Source organism: Gavialis gangeticus, unplaced genomic scaffold (assembly GCF_001723915.1).
Source record: "Gavialis gangeticus isolate Ggan-Ray unplaced genomic scaffold, GavGan_comp1, whole genome shotgun sequence".
NCBI lineage: Eukaryota > Metazoa > Chordata > Crocodylia > Gavialidae > Gavialis > Gavialis gangeticus.
The window spans coordinates 49,016,595-49,033,411 of record NW_017728994.1 but is presented as its reverse complement, the minus strand read 5'-3'; the positions used below and the strand labels follow the sequence as shown (position 1 = coordinate 49,033,411).

Sequence of the window (16,817 nt, the reverse complement as noted above, 5' to 3'; positions counted from 1 at the left end):
GACCCTCCCTACCTCCATATTTCAGGCAAGAGCCTAAACAAACAGATAAACCTTAAGCCACCTCCTGGACATCATCAAACTTGGAGGCTTTTCTCCAAATATGGATTATTTGGGTATGGAAGAATGGAAATTCTTGCCCAGTGTGTCTGTAGACCTGCCCCTTTGTGTTTGGCACCTATGCTCAAAAAGGTGGTTCAGTTCATACTGATGATGCTTATAATATAAATGGTTAGTGCACTTCCCGAAGCTGAAATGTTTCTGTGCTGTATCGGTAACTGTCTCTAGGTGAACAAGGTCTCATGGGATTGCCAGGAATACGAGGCCCACCTGGACCCCCTGGAGATTCAGGACAGCCAGGTAAGGGAAAAATACCTTCTGTTAGGTAAGGAGCACAGCTGTTCATTGTCAGCAAGTTGTCTGGATACTGCCTGCTGGGCAGTTCTTCAGAGACCTGTGCCAGCTGTTCATGCTAAGGCATCTTTACATCATGCAAAGATATTTGGACACAGGGCCCTGAACCACATACACAGACCTAAACCTGATTTAAACCAGTGTTCAGCTGACCTCAGTCATGCTGTGTTGATTCACACCAGCTGAAGACCTCACCCAAAATTTTAAACAGAATGATTGTTTTCCACACAGAAAATTTTCCAAATCCTTTAAAATGTTTGTCTTTATTTTCCTAGGTCTTACAGGACCTCCAGGACCTCCAGGTAAGTTATTTTGCCATTGGCAGACTTTCATTAACACGCTGTAGTGCCTTGACCTTTCTCTTGGCCTCAGATTTGTAAGATGATTTTCCTCATATGTGTCTGAGATACTAAATGGAGTGGACCCATCAAGCTGGTAACACTTATCCATACATTACAGAGATTCTCTGATGAAGTTAGTACCATTCAGTTGATCTCGTTTTTCATTTTAATGTAGATACTTCATTAGTTGAACCAGAAATCCAGCTTTTAAATGTTTGCTACCTTCATGAGGGCCACAACTTTTTTAACCTCCTTAGCAGCCTGTTAGCAGTCCCAGCCTCCAAACATGGAGCAAATGAAGGATATCTCACAGGGCTGGAGTATCTTCTGCCAAAGGTTATAATCCTAATCCATCTGAGGTGTTTACAGACTGAAACTGTCTGCCATGTCATGCCTGTCCAGTAGCCTTTGCAAAATATATTTATTATTTGAGCCTAATTCCTTACAACTTTGTGTCTATATCAACAAACCACCCTCCAAATGTCTCTGCCTGGCCCCGCTGTTGGTATTTCCAGCCAAGGGGTGCCAATAATACAGATGTCCTATGAATAAACAAAGAACATTAAACTCCAGGGCTTTCAGCAAAGAAAGTTCAACCTGCACTTAGTTCACTTATTCTGTTTTAGAAAACAACTGTTATAATGATAAGGCTAGGTGGTGTCAAGGAGGTAATGTGGCCCAGTAAGTAAAGCAAACTATGGTAAGCTAAGGACTCACTTGATTTGCTGAAGGGGAGAAAGATTTGGAAAACAATTGAATTGATTTGTGCTACGTAAATAAAGGATATGCATTGAGAATGATAGACAATATATTTTTAATGAATGCAGTTCAAAAAATTCCTGGAACTTTCCCTTTCGTTAAGTCAGAATAGGATTTCCAGTCTGGTAACATACAGGTATCTGAATCTCAAGTGGGTTTTGAGATAGTCATTGTACCTGACACCTGAGCACAACAACAAGTCCCAGTGGGCTTCTAGAAATCCTACTGCTTGTTACAGAGAATGTGTTCCAGCTCCTTGTGCATAACTGACCTGTCCTTTTACTCATTAGTAGTAATGTAGGGTTTTCCAGCAGCAACATGATACCCTATGACTTTCTCACATTGGTATTCAGGATAGGATTATCAACCCAAGACTCTTTTTTCACTCACAATCTGCAAACTTTTTACTGACCGCCAAACTTTTTGCTGATACATTTTTACTAATATATGTCTTACATAATGCAGCTTTTCTGCCAGGCCCCAGTTAGAAGGGGTGGGTTCAAATTTAGGGATTTAACATCAACCTTAGTGAAAAATAAAAGAGCTTGATTGTAAGTAAAAAGGTTTTTTTCTTGGGTTGGCAGCCCTGCTTGATTGCAGCGATAGTTTTATGCTGTGTTACTCCCTGCTCCCGGCCAGAGGTCCTCTACTCATCCCTACACCTCAGTGTCTCTGACTGCACTCTGAACCATGCTGTCTCCCCAGCCAACCCCTGGGCCATAACTCTGGTGGTCCCATTTCCCACTGTCCCAGCATGCACCCCCAAAGAAGCCTACCTGCTACCCAGCAGTTTTAGAGGCAGCCTGGGATGCTGCAGCAGCACATGACTGAGACAGTGCTCCCTTCAGAGTGCTGTGCACCTGCTCAGGTACCAGGTAATGCTACTGTTCTCTGTCAAAGTTTCAGTAAAGCAGCAGCTGCTTATATTTTTACTGATGGCTAAAGGGTTTTTTGGACTTTACTGACAAACTATTTTTAGCCTGATTTTTTTACTGCCATTCTGTAAATTTACTGATAGTTGGCAACCCTGTTCTGGGAAAGCAAAGGAACTGCAGTCAACAGAAGGAACTTATTTATTTTTTTAAATATCAGTTACAGGAAAATAAACATTTGGATCTAGTGACTCAAATGGGAAGTTTTGCCCACTAACCCATAGTTAAAATTCACTGAAGCATCTGGTTAAAAAAAGTCCCCACACTAATAATTTTGAATTGTTTCTATGATTCCTATCAGGCCTTCCAGGCAACCCAGGTCAACCAGGAACTAAAGGTAGGTCAGGATTTTAATCACAGATTCCCTTATCCTGCACTTCTCATTGGTGACTATTTTCTTCTCTGATGAACAGTACCTGGATCAACAGTGGCACCTAGTGGTTTCCAAAAAGAAACAAAACTATAACAAAATTTTCCTGGGAAAATAAAAAACAGGCTCTTCTCACTGCAAAGCCTGCTCTGAAATGTGCTTATTAGACCTACCTCTGCTCTGAGATACAAGAGCACAAGCCCTGGTGACTTCAGTGCTACTTGTGCACATATCTGTATGATCAGTATTGGGCTGACTGACTATTCTATCTCATTCCAAAAGTTGATTAGAGAATATTACTGAGTTAACTGAGTTCTCTCTTTCTGACTTTCTTCCCCAAATGGCCTCCTGTGCATATAATTATTCTATCAAGGGATCAAGGGAAATGAGGATAGAAACCAAAGTCTTTAAAAGCAAATTAAAACTGTTTTATTGATCTATTAATTGTTCCCCTGAAGAAATAAGCTTTTCTCTTCTCTCTCTCTCTCTCCTAGGTGAACCTGGAGCTCCAGGCAGAATTATCAATGGAGGTACGTACTGTACTGTGACGTGATGGCAGGCAGTGCCAATTTTTGATGTTTTTCTTCAGCTTGTATTATTCCTCCTAAATTCATGTTTCCGGGTACTGTGCCAGGTCTCCATGTGCTTTTATCTTGGAAGTCTCTTGTGAGCATACCTACCGTGCAGCTAGTAAAAAATATCCATTACAAACAGAATGCTGTGCACATTCACTCCTCTTCTGTTACAAACAGTCTGTGTTTGCATTTCAGGGGATTCCTCAACTATTGCCCTTCCTGGCGCCCCAGGGCCTCCAGGCCCAGCTGGACCCCAAGGCCCACCAGGTGCCCCAGGTAAGGAAACCTAGTTCCTTCATTACAGTTCCTACATGTAACCTGCATCTGTGCTCATCATTATTTATCATGAACTGTGCTTGAGGTGGTTTGAAATACTGGGGAAGACCTAGTACTTGACTTGCAAAAAACGTAAGTAGTTCGATGTAAAATTCGACCCATCCACAATTACCCCTGTGGAAAAAGGAGCACAAAACAGAATAGGAACTTGCTGCTTCTTTGGGCACTAGGTAAACCTCTTTCCATTTCAGGAGAGTGAGAGTACCTGATTCAATCCCCACAGCTTTGTTTCGGAGCCCAAAACAGGAGGGGAGGGTTATGCTCCTGTCCTGACTGGGGGTGGAGTTGATCTCAAGGCAAGAGAAATGTCAACCTTGGCAGCTTTCAAATCCAAACCCCAGCTTCACACCAACTCAGCCCCAGACCCAAGTTCTTCTTAACCTTCTTCTAGTCATTCCCAATATAGATCCCTCCCACCAGCAAATTCTCATGTCACATCCTTTCCCCAAATCTTTACCTCTTTGGCTTCAGTGGCATTAATCCTGAACTACACCAGGGGAAGTGAGAAAAGAATCAAGCCTATGGTCTTTTTATTGTCCTCAGTACTAGTGTGGCTGCTTCCCTTTTCAACTGGATAAGCTCTTTATTTGCCAGGTGACGGGCTGCAAACTGTTTCTCTTGGACCTCTACTAATGCATAAAATGTTGACTAATTTGCATCCCATCATGGTTTAATTTACTTGTGCAGAAAATATAGTATTTGATGTTCTCAGCTCTTTAAAAGAGCTATTGATTCTTGCCTGCCACTGTAAAATACAGCCAGAGAAATCTAATGCTACTGCTTTTTGTTTTCCCTTTAAAACCAGGTCCTGCTGGACCAGCTGGTCTCCCTGGACAGCAAGGTACGGTGTACAGCCTGCTTAGCCCTCTGTCTACCTCTCTATGAACTGAATTCACTAGCATCCTCCTTTTCAAAAAGATCTCTCTTCTTCTCTTCTTCTCTCCTTGTATCTTTGCCTCTTGCCTAGTTTCTTTCTATTCGTGTGCATATCTCTTCAGTTTGTCTCAGTTTTGCTGTATGCTCAGCTCTAATTGATTTTTTTTTTTTTTTGTGTAAAGGAATTCCCATTTTTTCATTTTCTCTCCCTAGAATAAAGGGGCTGAGGAACAGCCATTCCATGTGAAAGCTATAGCTGTAGATACTTCTGTTATTATTTTAGGTAGGGAATAGGTGTAGTCACACCTGACAGCCAGAGCTGGTTTTCTGTTACATGAAACTTGGTCTTGATTTAGAGGGCTTGTGGTACAATAGGGTGGGAAACACAGACAGGCCATGAACTGAGATTGAAGACAGTGGGAAACTGTACAGTAATGTCCAGATTTGGACAAATATACATCAAGGACTCAGCTTGTGTGACCCAGTCTATTTATGATTCATAATAGAAGATGAAACCTGATTCCATCTCAGATGGGAATTTAAAGCTTGGCTCACTAGCCAACAGTCCTACAGGCCTCTAATGAGACACTGCCCACCTTTTATCAGCTAAATAACCCACTCTCTCTCTGTTCCCAACACAGGTCCACGTGGTGAGGCAGGATTCACAAGTGAAACCATTGTGGAAACTATCAAAGCAGAAGTTGCATCTCAAGGTAAGAAGAGCTGCTTTTTCAGTCCTGTGTTTGAAGCTTGAGGAGATAAGACGTGTTGCAAGTCTCACTAACAACCAGTGGAACATCTCCTTCAGCTTAAGATGTCTTATCTCAGAATGATGTAGAGCAGAAGTGTCAGACTCACCAGGCACCTAGCCTGGATCTGGGCAGGGTGGCAGTGGAAGGAGCAGCAGCAGCAGCAGCCACCACAGGGGTTAGTGCAGCTCTTGCTTGCTCCACCGGCAACATCATTCCCCAAAGGGGCTCTGTAGCTCAAATTTTGGGGGCAGACCCTTCCCCCAAATTCTCAGCCCCTCTAGAAGCCCTGTGGGCTGGATCCAGCCATAGACCATACATCTGACACACCTGTTATAGGACAAGTGTGCATATGTGTTAGCTGAGGATCACAGCATCTGCATAATGATGATGTCACCTGTCTGTTTTATACCTCACTTTTAATCAGAAGATCTCAAAGCACTTTATAACAGAGGCCACTTCCATTATCACAGAAGGGGAAACTGACTTACTCAAGTCACCCAGTATCAAAGCTGGGAATAGAACACAGGTCTCTTCTGTCCTTGTCCACTGAGCTGTCAATTAGGTGGCATCACTGCCTGTTTAGAGCATCATCACTGTACTAATAGCAACAGTGCTGCTAAATCACCTGAAAAAGAAGTAACCCCTTAAAATGCCATGTAATTTTGGTGGAGGGGAGAGAGCCAGCACCTCCAAGTTATTAGAAAGCAACACAGGAGAAAAAGAAATGTCTTTCAAGGCAGAAATGGCAGAACAAGGAGGGAGCAATTTGACAGTATGCCTTGAAAAAAAAAAAGTCACCTTGCTTTCTGTAATAGAAAACATCCACTGCACCGATTTATAACAGTTACTGGATTGTTCTTCTCTACTCTGACAAGATTTTGTAATTGTATCTGCAACCCTGACCAGAGACGGATTGAAACGACAAGTGGTCCTGACCAAATTTCCCTTGTGTAAATACTACATCTGGAGGAATTTGTGTCTGAAACAGAACAGGTGCCAAGTTCTAGCTCTTTCACATGGGCTGAGCCACAGGCCTGGATATCTGAACACTCCTGGCTTTGGATTTGTGTCTGAGCTTTGAGGCTGAGGTCCTGCTCTAATCAAGACTCTGCAAGGCCTAGTTTCATCAGAGAGTGGCTTCCTGATCATCTTATTAAAAAATTCACCCCCTTGAAAAAATAATTTATTTCCTGGAAAAGCCTCCCATGACCCCAACCTCATTTGCTCCTCCCAGATTCCTCCACTTTTGTCAGAGACTGTTTCCCACCTGGCAATCTTGTCCACTCCAGCCCTCCAGCACTGGCCTCTGTGCTATGTTCTCCACACAGGACACCAGCCAGGCCTAGTCCCAACCTTGTCCTCTCCGAATCTTGTTTGTGTCCTTTGATCCATGTGGTGCAGCCCCAGGGATCCTACCTAAAGCCACCCCTGGGCCTCAAAGCCTCCATTAGCACCATAACAACAGTATTTCCATAGCAATATATATATATAGATAGATAGATATTTGTTTATATATATATCTAGATATATATAATATAGTATAATTTTAGATAGATAGATAGCTATATCTATCTATCTAGATATACCTATCTCTCTCTCTCTCTCTCTCTCTCATATATATATATTTGTTTCTGTCTCCTTTTTACAGTATTGGCAAGTGCAGGAGAACGATTAGGGCTGCCCGGTCCTCCAGGCCCTCCTGGCCCCCCAGGTAGGTATTATCTTAGTGCATCTCATACAGAGCAGACAGCCAGGATAAGCAATTTCCAGATTATGCATTTTCTGTGTAAATGTTTCATGCTCTGGTTTTTTCATTTGCCAGGTGCTTCTATTCAGGGACCAGCTGGACCTCGCGGTCCTCCAGGTAAGAGCTCATTTCCCTGGAGAGTAGAAGGATTTTTCAGTCTGTCTATCATGTATCCCATTTGGTGGGTAACTCAACCCAGGGGTGACATCTTGACCCATATTAAATCAGCAGGAGTTTTGCTGATGGCTTCATTGGAGCAAGGGTTTCACCACATGTGCTCCCACTGATGTACTTCACTATAAGTGGAGTTTCATTGCAGCAGGAGAGGAGCTGTCTGGTGAACATACCCCTACACCCTGTGCTGCTGTGTGGCACTGACAGCTAGGGCCTAACGGTAGCTGAGGTACAGAGCCAGGCATGGCAAGGGTACACTAGCCAGAAAAGTCATGTTTTTACTTTAAAAGGGCTTTAGCTCCCCTTCAGTCCCAACTAGAAGCAGCTGCAGCAAATTTTGTCCTGTCTTCCTTAATGGCCCCACATTGTCTGTCCTTGGCTCCTCTGTGCTCCCTGCTCATTAGTGAGAATGTCTCCTTATTCTCTTTCAGTGGGATAGTGGTGAATCCTTTTCCTCCTTTAGCCAGAGCAGGGGAGAAGGGAGGTGTGATGTGCAGTACTCCATTACTTGGTAGACGACCATTTCTTTAGCCCTGGCCAGTTAGTAGAGTGGGTCCAGTTTGTGGCAGACAGAAACATCTCCCCTTGAGGAGGGAAGCCCCACTCTGCAAGGACTGAAAAGTCCTCTGGAATGCACTGAGGCCACCTGGGGTTTTTATTCCACATCCCTATAATGGCAAATATCATGAGAGATGATAACTAACAGGGGTAGATGTGTATTGAGGACATAGTGAACTCAGGCCCTATTTGGAAATCCAGTGACTCTGCACTTCGCTCTGTTGATTGGTCCTGACTCCCCTCTAAGGTCTGTTAATGTTTTTCTCCTGTAGGAGAGGGACTCCCCGGCCCACGGGGCCCGCCAGGAGAACCAGGGTCTTTTGTGCCCACGTCAGGTAGGTTCCCAAGCCAGATCATATGCTGGATTATTCAAGAAATTATTCCTCTGCAGTTCACATGAGCCCACTGCAACCGTGGTGGTAGGAGGTTGTCAGTGGGGGTAATGTCTCAGCATCTATTAAACAACCTTTTTGTTTTAATTACAGAAACATTCTTTGCAGGCCCACCCGGCCCACCAGGACCAAAGGGAGAACAGGGTGAGTGTCTCCCCCCATTAGGGATTGGGGCTCTCATTGAGGGTGATCTCTCTGAGCTTCCAGAGAAATGCTTCCAAAACAAACCCATCGACTGAAAAGCAGTGAGGGAGCATTGTGAGGTACAGACTACCTTTCTGATTGGTGTTTGTGCTGCACCCAGTGCAATGGGTCCTGGTCTTTGAGCATGGTTCCTAGGCACTCTTGCAGAACAAATCAATAATCATAATAAAGTAGATTTCCTCCTGAATCCACAGTAGCTATTAGACTCCAGTTCTTGATCCAGGACACACACAACATTTAGACCCAGGTTTAAAGTATGATAGTGAGGGATGTTTAGAAAAGAGCATCAATTCAGAGTATCCAGAAGAAGGTCCACATCCAAACTGTGGCTTTCAGAATGGGTGTAGGTTGCTATTTGGGAAGGCTTGCTGTTTTGGTCAGGCCTATTTTTCTTCTGCTTTAACGTTAGAGTCATTCCACACCTTGGGTTTCTGTTGTTGACATTGTGAGAGTAGTGACATCTTCCTGTCACTTTGCTATCCTGCATGGAGCTCTCAGTCTCAGCTGTGCTAAGCCTGGCAGCTAGATGCAAATCTGTTATATATAAACAGTCATTCAGCAAGACAGCAGCTGCTTAGAGGGGAGGGAATGTGCTCCTTCGGCCGGACTAAAATACCCATTTCAGCCCTGAGAACCAGATGCCTCAATGTTATATTGCATGCTTGACAAGGGCTGGGGGGAGCAGCAGTTCCAGTGAGACAGTACTAATGATCTGCATGTGCTCTCCTGTTTTTAGGTGAACGAGGGCCACGTGGATTCACAGGTAAATAAGATTCCACAGTAGCTTGTCTGCACTGTCTTGCAGCCACAGGCGTGTGTAACTGGTCCTCTCTGTGTGTGTTTCCCATAGGTGAACCAGGTCAGCCTGGCCTTCCAGGATACTCTTCAGGTCTGTTGCACACACTTCCCTTCTCTGTTCCCATTGCTCTTGTCATTCAGCTGAAACCTAGAGGGGAAATTCTGGCTCCACTGGACTTGATGCCAGTGAGGTCAGGTTCCCTCCAAGCTGTCCCTGCTTGCACAGTTCTGACTCTTCTTCCTGATGTTCTCATTGGGCAGGTGTGGATATTGGCATGCAGGGACCTCCAGGCCCACCTGGACCCAAAGGAGACAAAGGTTGGTGAAAAGAAAACTGTCCTTTCTTTCCCCTCTGCAAGGCATGAACTTGCAGGTATGCACCGTCAAGACTCCCACAGAGACTGGTAGGCTGGGGCAGTTGGCTGCTCCCAGTGCTCGTGGGCTGGTGCCCTGTCTTCTTCTGGCTTTCACTACACCAGTGGCCTAGTGAGTGCACTGTCCTCATCACAGGGATTGGAGAAAACTGGTAGGTTTTCTCCTTCCATTCCAGTCTCCACCATCAGGCACCACATCTGGAACCGAATCAGCATGAGGACTGGGAGGCTCTGTCTGGTGTCACTGGCATGATTCAAGGTCTCATCCATGCTACAAGGATGTCTCTTTTGTTTCTAGGTGATGCTGGTATCCCAGGAGCTCCGGGCATTCCTGGACTGGGTTATGTAGGTAAGGGAAAGGCAATGTAGGGATTGGATTTTAGCTGATCTATTGTATCTGGAAATGCTGACACAGACAGGGGAGCTTTCCAAAAGTTCCAGAGGATTTAGCTGTGCTAACCACACTGAAAGCCAGTAGTGGTTGTGCTCTGTACCCCTTAGGGAGATTTGAAAATCCCCCCAAAATGCACCATTGCATAATTACAGGTTGACATTTTCTGCATCACAAGTCATTTAGGAATGTGCTACATGGGAAAAAAATCTGAATTAACTTTTTAAAATGGATTAAACCCTATGGTGAGCACTGTCATTCAGAACTAAAGTGACCCTAATTTACTTCTAAGGTGAATTATGTTAAACCAATAGAAGGCTATTTTAATGCTGAATACGAGTATCTACACAGAAGTTTTAACAGAGTTTAACTCATCTATTTTTGTTTATTTTGATTAATTAGCCCCAGTGTCTCTCCCCCAAATGCACAAATGCTTTAAGTCTCTGTGCTGCAGTTCCACATCTGTGAACTAGGAATAAAAGCAGTCCTACCCACTCCTGTAAGATAAATGCATTCAGGATTGTCAAGTGCCCCAACGCTATTCTGATGGGGACCACAAAAGCACCTAAAATAGATTTTGGGCATCACATGTAGCAGCAGACTCTCTCCAGCTGCATTAGGTAGAAAACTATGACCCTGGAGGCCAGGTCTGTGTCAGCCTGGTTAGGTGGTTTATGAGGGTTCCTTCCCATCCCAGCCATCTATGGTCCTGGTCTGACTGCCTAAACCTGAGTGGTCCCTTGTGTGTCAGTGGGTGCTAATAGTCTCTGGCCTTTGTTATTTCTTTAGATGAATATTCAAGACAAGGTCAAGGTCTTCCTGGTCCTCCTGGCCCACCAGGTCCCCCAGGCCCTGTTGGAGGCTCAACGCAAGAGGTTCAACAGTATGTTGCCGAGTACCTGCAGAGTGAGTACGAACCAGCTTTGTCACGGGCCAGGTACTCTGCCACTCCCAGGTCTCCCACCCCTGTGGTCCCTGTGCTGTCATAGGGCTGAAATTATTCATGTCTCCAGTATGGTCAGGCAGGGCAGACTAAACAGGACCCAGATCTGCCAGGGCTCGGACTCCCCTCTCCCATCCTTTCTGGGTGGGATCCCACTTCCATTCCTGAGCCTCTGAGAACTCTTCAATGCAGGGTAACATCTCATAGACAGCCCCCATGCTCCCCCAACTGCACAGTTGTTACATTACTGGTCTGAGCTTTATCCACGGGTGAAGCTCCTGTGGAGCCTGTTTCCCAAGGATCCTGCCAAAGGCCTCCCATGCTGGCTGGTAGCATTGTACCTCATGGGCAGGGTGAGTCCCAGGGGTGAGGGGTCCTGTGGAGGGTAAACACACATTGTGTGATAGTCCTCAGATAGTACAGGATGCCTGAGTCATGGAACATCCACCCCAGCAAGCTTCCCTGAGGCATGTTCCATGGCATCTCTTCCTCGGGTCATGTTCTCACTCCCATGACTTGGCTGTGTCCTTTCTTCCTCATTAGGTGACAGCATGAGGCATTATCTGATTGGACCTCAGGGCCCACCGGGACCCCCAGGACAACCGGGAATCATCATCACTGGTAGTGGAGACAGCTTGGACTATGCAGAGCTGGCCCAGCGGGTCATGGCCTACATACAAAGTAAGGGCCACTTTCCCGCATACCTGGGCTCCATGTCTAAATCTGTTCTTGGCTGAATCTGTGTGGTACCCTTTTGAAACCCAGTGTGACCGGGAGCAAACTGGAACCCCTGATGAGCCCAGTGCTGGAAGAAGACTGGCCTTCAGCATGATTATAAATTGTCCTGCAGTGTCATCACTTTGTGAAGCTTTGCAAGAAGTAGGGGGGTTCTCATTAGGACCGAAGGCAGCAGAATCAAATACTCTCTGTCATGTCTCCGGTTGGCATTAGCAGTCATTGTTGCTTCCTTACAGTAGCCTCACCTTAAACACCACCCACTCACTCCCCTGAGCTTCCAGGGAGACAAATGGGAGTTAATTTAGCACTGTAATCTGTGGGCTGGCAACTTCCCTGCTCAGCATGTGAGAAACAACACTGCCTTCTGCTCACTGGAGGCAGAACGTCTGTGCCTGTTTGCTCCAGTGAGCTAGAGGTTTGCAGAGAGACAGGAGCCCTTGTTTCTTAGCCCCTCATACAGAAGCTTGCCCGTGTCATAGATGCTGAGGCCTAGGTTTTCCACACTGAAGGCTGTTCCTTTGCTGACCTCATGGGGACGATATTTACCCACTGAGCAGGCTGTGTACAAAACCTTTCCCACTAAAATCCTTTAAAGCAGTGCCCCTGGGTTTACTTTGCTGCAGCCAGGTACTTGAACCAGTTTCCTGTATGCTTGCTGGCCTTTGGCCCCCAGTTGAGCTTGTGTGGCATTAAACCTTTCTATTCTCACAGGTTACGGCTATGAGTCCACTGCTTTGTCCACCTTATTAAAAACTTCCTTTTCTTCTGAAGATCTCCTGGCCTTGCTGCAGAGTAAGTGCTCTACACGGTAACAGGACAGGGGCCCTTTTCATTCCCACTCTATTCTATCTCAAGAAAGCTGAGGCACCAAGACATTGGCATCAGACTGATGTTATCCTGTTTGTAGGGTCACTGACACCAGCTGCCTCAGAGGATGGCGGTGCTCCCAGGCAGTCTGCCCCCATGGATGATTTCCTTCTAAGCCCCAACACTTAGAGCTTAACTCATGCCCTGAATCTGGTTTAAACCCCTTCCAGAAGCTCCTGTCTTGGGGCTTGTTTATCCATAATGCCCCCAAGCAAAACTGCAGAGTTTTGCCTGCTGCATGTATACGCTCTCCTTGCATCCTCCATAAGGATAGAAGGGGACCCCAGGGCAGGGCTGCACAGTTGGTTCAAGTCTCAGTGACAGCTGGCAATGGGAGCATGCTCTGCTTCTGGCTGAGCAGCCAAGTCCTGGGAAAGAATTGCTTGGCCTCTCCATCCTTGAGTCATCCCAGCTGGAACAGCCATCTGAGGAGCAGGAGCAGGAGCAGGAGCAGGAGCAGGTGCTGGGCTGGGCTGAGCTGAGCATTTCCGGCAAGAACTGAGCGGCAGAGGAAGTGAACTCAGGCTGCTAAAGAACGAGGAGGGGTGCATGCACCCTGCAGGCTGAGATCACTGCACACTCCAGGGGCTCGGCACATCCCCCTACCCTGTATGCACCCTGCCATCACTCCTTTATTTTGGGGACTCCCTGTAATTCTCCACTCACCCCTTGCCAGGGGCTCAGAGCACCCCTCTTCTCATGTCCTCATACCAGGGTCCCCATTTTCCCTCTATGTCAACACATCTCTGTGCAGCTTACATCCCTCCCATGTCTCCTTTCGCCCCAGACCATGGGCTCTCTCTGCTTCTTTCTCCCCATAGAAGGGTTCCCAATTCCCAACCCCCAGGAGTCCTGTGTGCTCCACCCCATCCAGGAGCTGTCGGCCTGCCCACACACCCTGTTTTTATTGCCTGGGAGGTAGCTCTACATGGAAGGATGAGCAGGAGGTGTCAATAGGTGCCAAAAAACAGGTGTTTGATCAGTAGACCATTGCAGGGGTGCTCTAAATTTTGGCTTTGCTAATTGGCTACCAGGGGACTCCTGTTTCCTTCTCTCCTTTCCCCACGCATTTTGATGTGCCAACTTCCCCAATTCTGCAGGGTTCTGGCGATAGATACCCAGAAGATTCCTGAGAATCTGGACTCACTCAGAGGAGGCATTCCTAACCTCTGGCATCAGACACAGCCATGCCACTGAGCCAAGAGAAAAGCCTATGCAGCCTCAGCTAGTTATTTTCAAAGGAACCTATTAGGGTCCTGAAGCAATAGGTCAGCCTGCCTGCAGAGCAGAGCACTATGCTAGCAAAAAGGGCCGTGTCTACACCATGGGGCCAGCGTGCTCCCATTGGGATGGCCTTATACATGCCCCACAGATATGCTCCAAACCTGGGAACACATCAGTGAAAACGGCCCAGGGTGCCCAGCCACAAGAACTCCAACCTTAGTCCCTGGACTACAAGAGAGTGGCCGCTTGTAACATCCCTGGAGCAGCCTCACCAGGGTTTGGAGAAGGTGGCTAGGGTGTGCCCCAGGGCATGCTGCAGGCCATACCTCCTCCTCCTCAGGGTTCAGGCTCTGTGAAGTGTCCCTCCTCCTTTACTAACATCCTGACTTGTGCATATGGAGGCCCCGCCAGCAGGCTGTGACGACCCAGTAGGCAGCTCTTCTGCATCCTTTAGAAGACACCGGCAGCAGAGAGACTTAGAAGATGCCTTTTCCTTTTCTTTGCAGAAAAAGAAGTTCGTCAGTATCTAATGGGACTTCAGGGTTCCTCAGGAGAAAACAGCTTGGCAGTGTCCCTGGACTACGATGATTTGGCCAGGCGGGTTATCAACTACTTGACAAGTAAGTGTGTGCTTCTCTCTGCTCCCACATGGCCTGACCAGAAAGCTGATAGCAAGGCTCTCATTGGTACAGCCAAGCTGGGAGAAGAACCCCCCAAAAAGCCTAATCCTGAGAGATTTTGCGCTGCTGCAACCCTGTTAAACACAGTGGATGATGTGGGTTCAGTGGTGATGTGGGTCCAATCAAATCAGGCCTTGAGTGATTGGATTGTGTGAAGCAAACTGGGGAGCAGGGAGCTCTGTTTCTCATTCTAGAAAGTAATTGTTCATGTAGCTGAGCCCCTCCCTCATGAGGTGCTAGCGTCACCCAGGAACAACGCAAAAGGAACCAGTGCAGCCACGTGTGAACATTTTGGCAAAGCACGCAGCAAAGCTGCCGGTTCCAATATTCATATAAACCACATTTTATATCCACCCCTTTGCTCCAGAAATTCCCACATGACTCCAGTCAGGAAACAGGAGCAATACCATATGACTCAATCGATCAGTCATGGCTAACTCACAGGTTGCATGCTAGATATTCATGACCAGTCCACAGAGGAAGAGTTCGAGACACCTGCTGAGTATTGTAGAGGCTAACAGAAGAGCAGAGAGACGCTAGATTCCTGATGGGTGCGATTCCCATTGGAGAAGGAGACGGCGAGATCTCTGCAGCGGTTCAGCCCATATCTCAAGTGGACCTTGGTGGTGCTTCCTCCTTGGCCACTGGCTGACATCTGCACAGGGGAGGATTTCACCCAACAGGACTTGCCGGCTCTGAGTTAGCCAGTCGACTCCACGTGTCATGTAGCTGTAGAGGCTTTCTGAATAGGCCCCATAGCTCTGAACACCTGTTCTCATCATTGCTAAATGCTTCTGCTTCCCTAGGCTCTGGGATCAGCATTGGGCTTCCTGGACCACCAGGCCCGCCAGGGCCCCCAGGATTGTCTGGCACCTCTTATGATGAGATTGCGGCTTGGCTCCAAGGTAAGCCTGTCCCGGGGTCTCCATTGGGACCTGCAGGTTCAGTCATCCTAATAGTCCTAGTCCCAGTATGTGAGGGTAATGCATCCTTGTCTAGGCTGTACCAAAGCTTCTCTTCCCTAACCATCATCTGCATAGCACTGTCCCAGCTGTCATCAGGATGAAGCCTTTGTAAGCCTCTGATCTGTTCTGCTCTGATTGCTGGCTGCTGCTGTAATGAAAGCATAGCATGAGCTTCCCATCCCTCAGACACTGGTCAACGCTTTCACAAACCCCTGGTTCCCTCCTCTGGGCTGCTCTGCAGCTGACTACTCCATCTGCTGCTGTGCAGAACAGCAGGTCAGGGAGAGCTGAGGAACTTGAGAGATCTTCAGTCCCTGTAAAATGATGGACTATGTGTGATATAAGGAGCCTCAAATGCCCCAGGCCTCTGTCCTCTGTCTTGCATTGGTATCCACTAGCATGGACTGCAGCTATTCAGAGCCCCAGCAAGATCCTCATGCAGAAGACTGGCCCATCCAAGTCTTTGTTCGTCAATTCTTCATACCTGTGTTGAACCTGACACAGAGCAAGAAACTTCCTGAGCAGCTGCTGCTTGCAGAGACCTGAACATCAGGGGAGATGAGCTTTGGTTGCTGGGCTGAGAACCCTTAGCTAACTCCTGCTCTTCTGTTGCGCTTTCAGACTCCAGGTTTAATGGCATCGTTGGACCTCCAGGTCCCCCAGGACCTCAAGGGCCTGCAGGCCGCTCAGGCAGCTCGCTCGAGGAAGTCGTCAGCTACCTACAAAGTAAGGAGCTCTCACTTCTGGCTGGTGGCTGGGAAAAGGGCCAGCAGGAGGAGTGACATTCACTCCAGAGGCAGCAGGGAGATTTCACATGAGTAGGATCGAGTTCTGGGGCACCTTGAACATCTCTGTTTATTTGGGGGTGCAAAGGGTGGGCGAGCTGGGCTGCAAATCTCTAAACACTGTCCCAAACCCATGTTATTTCCATGTCCTCTGTCACTGATAAACGTGCTGTCTCCCCTTTCCACCTCTCCCAAGGCATAGGATACACCTCCAATTCTGGACTCCCGGGACCACCAGGACCTCCAGGACCCCCGGGTCCCCCGACTTTCTCTGGGACTGACGTCCTTTCCTACGCTAGTGTTGCTCAGAATGATGAATTCAGGAGTGAGCTGATCAAATTCATAACCAGTAAGGAGCCTGTATCTGTCAGTGTAATCCCCCCACCCACCCACTCTGCTTCCTGCTGCCCATGGTGTGCAAGACTCAACCAGGACTTCCTGTCCAGGATTCACTCTGGGTTGAATTTGCTGCAAAGACAAGGTTCCATTTACCCCCCTTCTATGGTCGAAGCAGGGTTTAAATGGGGAATCTTGCAGCAGCCCCCTTCGCTGGGGTGCATTTTACCCTGCAGGCCTCTCATGCATGAGGCTGCAGGGCAAGTGCAGCACATTGGGATTCTGGGGT

At 47.3% G+C, this 16,817-nt stretch overlaps 1 protein-coding gene across 2 annotated transcripts in view; it reads left to right on the top strand.

Moving 5' to 3' along the window:
- Positions 1-16,817, top strand: part of COL17A1 (collagen type XVII alpha 1 chain) — a 64,276-nt gene that overhangs the window by 42,568 nt on the left and 4,891 nt on the right. For both annotated transcript variants that reach the window (XM_019502770.1, XM_019502769.1), the window contains 22 exons: positions 286-357; positions 687-713; positions 2,745-2,780; positions 3,308-3,343; positions 3,584-3,664; positions 4,530-4,565; positions 5,242-5,313; positions 7,001-7,063; positions 7,175-7,216; positions 8,104-8,166; positions 8,317-8,367; positions 9,164-9,190; positions 9,278-9,316; positions 9,487-9,543; positions 9,898-9,948; positions 10,780-10,896; positions 11,477-11,614; positions 12,383-12,463; positions 14,269-14,382; positions 15,249-15,347; positions 16,029-16,133; positions 16,389-16,541. In XM_019502770.1, coding sequence (XP_019358315.1) covers positions 286-357; positions 687-713; positions 2,745-2,780; positions 3,308-3,343; positions 3,584-3,664; positions 4,530-4,565; positions 5,242-5,313; positions 7,001-7,063; positions 7,175-7,216; positions 8,104-8,166; positions 8,317-8,367; positions 9,164-9,190; positions 9,278-9,316; positions 9,487-9,543; positions 9,898-9,948; positions 10,780-10,896; positions 11,477-11,614; positions 12,383-12,463; positions 14,269-14,382; positions 15,249-15,347; positions 16,029-16,133; positions 16,389-16,541 — 1,560 coding nt within the window. The remainder of the gene's footprint in view (positions 1-285; positions 358-686; positions 714-2,744; positions 2,781-3,307; positions 3,344-3,583; positions 3,665-4,529; positions 4,566-5,241; positions 5,314-7,000; positions 7,064-7,174; positions 7,217-8,103; positions 8,167-8,316; positions 8,368-9,163; positions 9,191-9,277; positions 9,317-9,486; positions 9,544-9,897; positions 9,949-10,779; positions 10,897-11,476; positions 11,615-12,382; positions 12,464-14,268; positions 14,383-15,248; positions 15,348-16,028; positions 16,134-16,388; positions 16,542-16,817) is intronic.